The sequence below is a fragment of the Lichtheimia ornata genome, assembly GCF_029851405.1.
Source record: "Lichtheimia ornata isolate CBS 291.66 chromosome Unknown scaffold00351, whole genome shotgun sequence".
Classification (NCBI taxonomy): Eukaryota; Fungi; Mucoromycota; class Mucoromycetes; order Mucorales; family Lichtheimiaceae; genus Lichtheimia; species Lichtheimia ornata.
The window spans coordinates 1-2,922 of record NW_026695670.1 but is presented as its reverse complement, the minus strand read 5'-3'; the positions used below and the strand labels follow the sequence as shown (position 1 = coordinate 2,922).

General features: G+C 44.1%; 1 protein-coding gene across 1 annotated transcript; it reads right to left on the bottom strand.

The window, feature by feature from the left end:
• On the bottom strand, positions 1–2,912 carry O0I10_013233 (uncharacterized protein; the record flags this gene model as incomplete). Its single annotated transcript, XM_058493037.1, has 1 exon — positions 1–2,912. A coding segment is annotated over one exon (2,912 nt), but the record flags the coding sequence as incomplete, so codon positions are not given.
• Between the last annotated feature and the right edge of the window lie 10 nt (positions 2,913–2,922).

Genomic DNA, 2,922 nt, shown 5'->3' with positions numbered 1-2,922 from the left:
TCGAACCAATTAATCATCATGGAATTGGCGATAGGCTGAGTGAACAGGTGTGTGAGAGAACGATGATCCGTATACAAAGTAAATGGGTTTCCCCATACAAAGTGATGAAAACGACGTAAGGCAAAGACAATAGCGAGAAGTTCGCGTCGTGTAGTAGAGTAATTCCTTTCAGAGGTTGATAAAGCTCGGGCAGCAAATTCAATGTAACGTTTGTCATTGTCAACAATTTGGAAAAGAACAGCGCCAATGCCTGTGTTTGAGGCATCAGTGGCAATATAGAATGGATGTCGTAGATCAGGATGATGTAAGATGAGATCAGAAGATAGGATCTTTTTGAGCAGTGAAAAGTGCTTATCATGTTCGGCGGTCCATTTGCCCTGAAGTGAGTTTTCATTGCGAAGGCGTTCTAATGGAGCATTGAGTTGAGCAATTTTTGGTATGTGATCTCGAAAGTAATTGACGATGCCCAAGAAGCTTTGGATATCTTTACCCGTACAAGGTGTAGGCCATTGTAGTACATGCTCAATTTTACGTGGGTCAGGACGTTTGCCTTTGGCAGAGATAGTAAAGCCAAGAAGGTATACGGTATGTTGTGCAAAGTGGCATTTAGCCGGATTGAGAATAAGATTTACGTGTGTGAGTGCAGAGATGGCTTGTTTAATATGCCCAGTGTGTTCATTGAATGTAGTAGAATGTATAACGATATCGTCAACGAAGGTTTCAACAAAAGGCATGTCTTTAAAGATGTATGTCATAACTCGTTGGAATTTGGATGATAGAGGTTTGAGCCCAAAGGGGCAACCTTGGAACATGTATTGTATATTGCGATGAGTAAAAGTGGTTTTGTGTTGATCGTCTGGATGAATACGGAAGCGATGGAAGGCATTTTTAAGATCAAGTGTGGTATAAATCGTTGAACCATGTAAGCGATGGAAGATTTGTTTTATCAATGGAAGAGGATAACGATCATCAGGTAGTAATTGGTTAATGAGTCGTGGATCTAAGCACGGTCTTTTGCCTGTCTTTTTGCCGGACGCGTCTTTTTTATCGGCAAGAGTAAGTGGTGAATTCCAACCGTTATCAATGCTGGCACGTATGATGGTACCATTTTGCAGCCATGTATTAACAGCATCGTCGATGATGGTCTCAAGAGCTATGGGTAATGGATATTGCCTGCGATAGACTTTTTCACCTTCAGGTGTAGGCAAGCGTATGATAGATTCTGGTATGGTGCAGAAAGATGATTGAGGTATGGCTGCATTAGCCTTCATGTATGGTTCTAATTCGCGCATCATTTGTTCGCGTTGTTCTTTAGTGCCAACGGGAGATTCGTTGGGTTGCACAATGTCCGCATATGTTGTGTCATAATCTTTTTCAGGATTAGCCTGGGTGTCATCCCATTTGAATGCAAGGTTGTGTATAGAGATGCCTAAACGTGAGAATAGATCAAGACCAACATAGCAATCGATGTTGTCCCCCGTTTGCATGACTTCGAATTGATGCGTGAAAGGAGGTTTATTATTGTAATGAATGGTAAGAGGCTGTGTAACGCCTATGCGGCGTGTGGTATGATTCTTTCCCGCAAATTGTAAAGAGCCTTCAGCTGGTATGATTGACCAAGAATATTTGTGACATAAACTTTCATTTATTATTGAAACGCTTGCACCACTATCCACTAAGCCTAATAGGCGTTTATCCTGTATAATGATAGGAGTCATGAGTGAGTGATTTTGTGAATGAAAAGTGGTGCTTGCTCTTATGATGATGTTACCTGAATGCGAGGTGTGATCATGTTGGCTGATTGCGTCCAATTCGGAGAAGATTTCCTCCATAATATCATCATTGGTAGGATAGTCATTTTGAGATTGTGAAGGGGTATGGTCATCCCTGTCAATGGCACGCACTGTGTGAGTGGTAGATGTGCCATTGGTATTGTTCTGTTTGTGGCGTGACGCCATCGCCTGGCGGTACTCGTCACACCTGTGGCCTGGTAGACGCTCTTTGCCACAATAATCGCACTTGCTGTTTCTGTTCTTGTTCAGCTTGAAGCACTCTTGCGATGAATGGTGTGCCTTGGGTCCGTGGTAATCGCAACCAACAGCTGCATGGGATGAGCCACCTGATCGTTTTGGCATGTTGCGTGAACCAGCATATGGCGAATGGCGGCGGAAGCGCTTGTTTCCATGTCGACGGTGTGAGTTGTTACGTGGTTGATAAGTATCCATGACCCTCTTGTCCTCCGTGATGGTTTGGGCGACTTGAATGATATCATCGACTCGTTGCGGATGTCCATTGTGTTTGGCGTGCCATGCCAATTTCACCCTGTCACGGACTTGTGGAAGTAAGGCAGCCATGAAACGTAACGCCAAACCTTCACCATCCTTGAGACCTCCTTGTCTGTAACATGCTTGGAAACGTGTTGCAAAATCCAGAATCGACTCATCAGAGTTCATGGTGATTGAGTACGCTTGCGTGGCCTTGGAGACGATGTAATCCATCGATTGGAAACGCTTCTTGAATACAACTTTCGCCTGCTCCCATGTATATCCTTTGTCGGCCAATTCGGATTCAAACCATTCATCGTGGTCTTGATGCAATGCGACATGTAGCCACTTTTGCCACTCGAGATCCTTGTTTACGCTGCCTGTGTTGAGGACTTTTTGGAAACTTGAAAGGAAATGCACAGCTGATTCAAACACCTCCTTGTCTGGACGCCACACATGAGATCCCTTAAGCTGAAACGGAGGAATGTCTCTTACAGACAGCTTCGCCTGGGTGATGGTAGGCTTGTTCTTTGGCTCATGGTTCCCGTATTCTTCTTCCTTAAGCTTACGGAATGACTTAAGTAAGTGCTTGGTTTGGTGTATCTCCGAGAACAGTCTTTTGAGATGATTACGGTTTCCAGCAGCCATGGCACGTGTA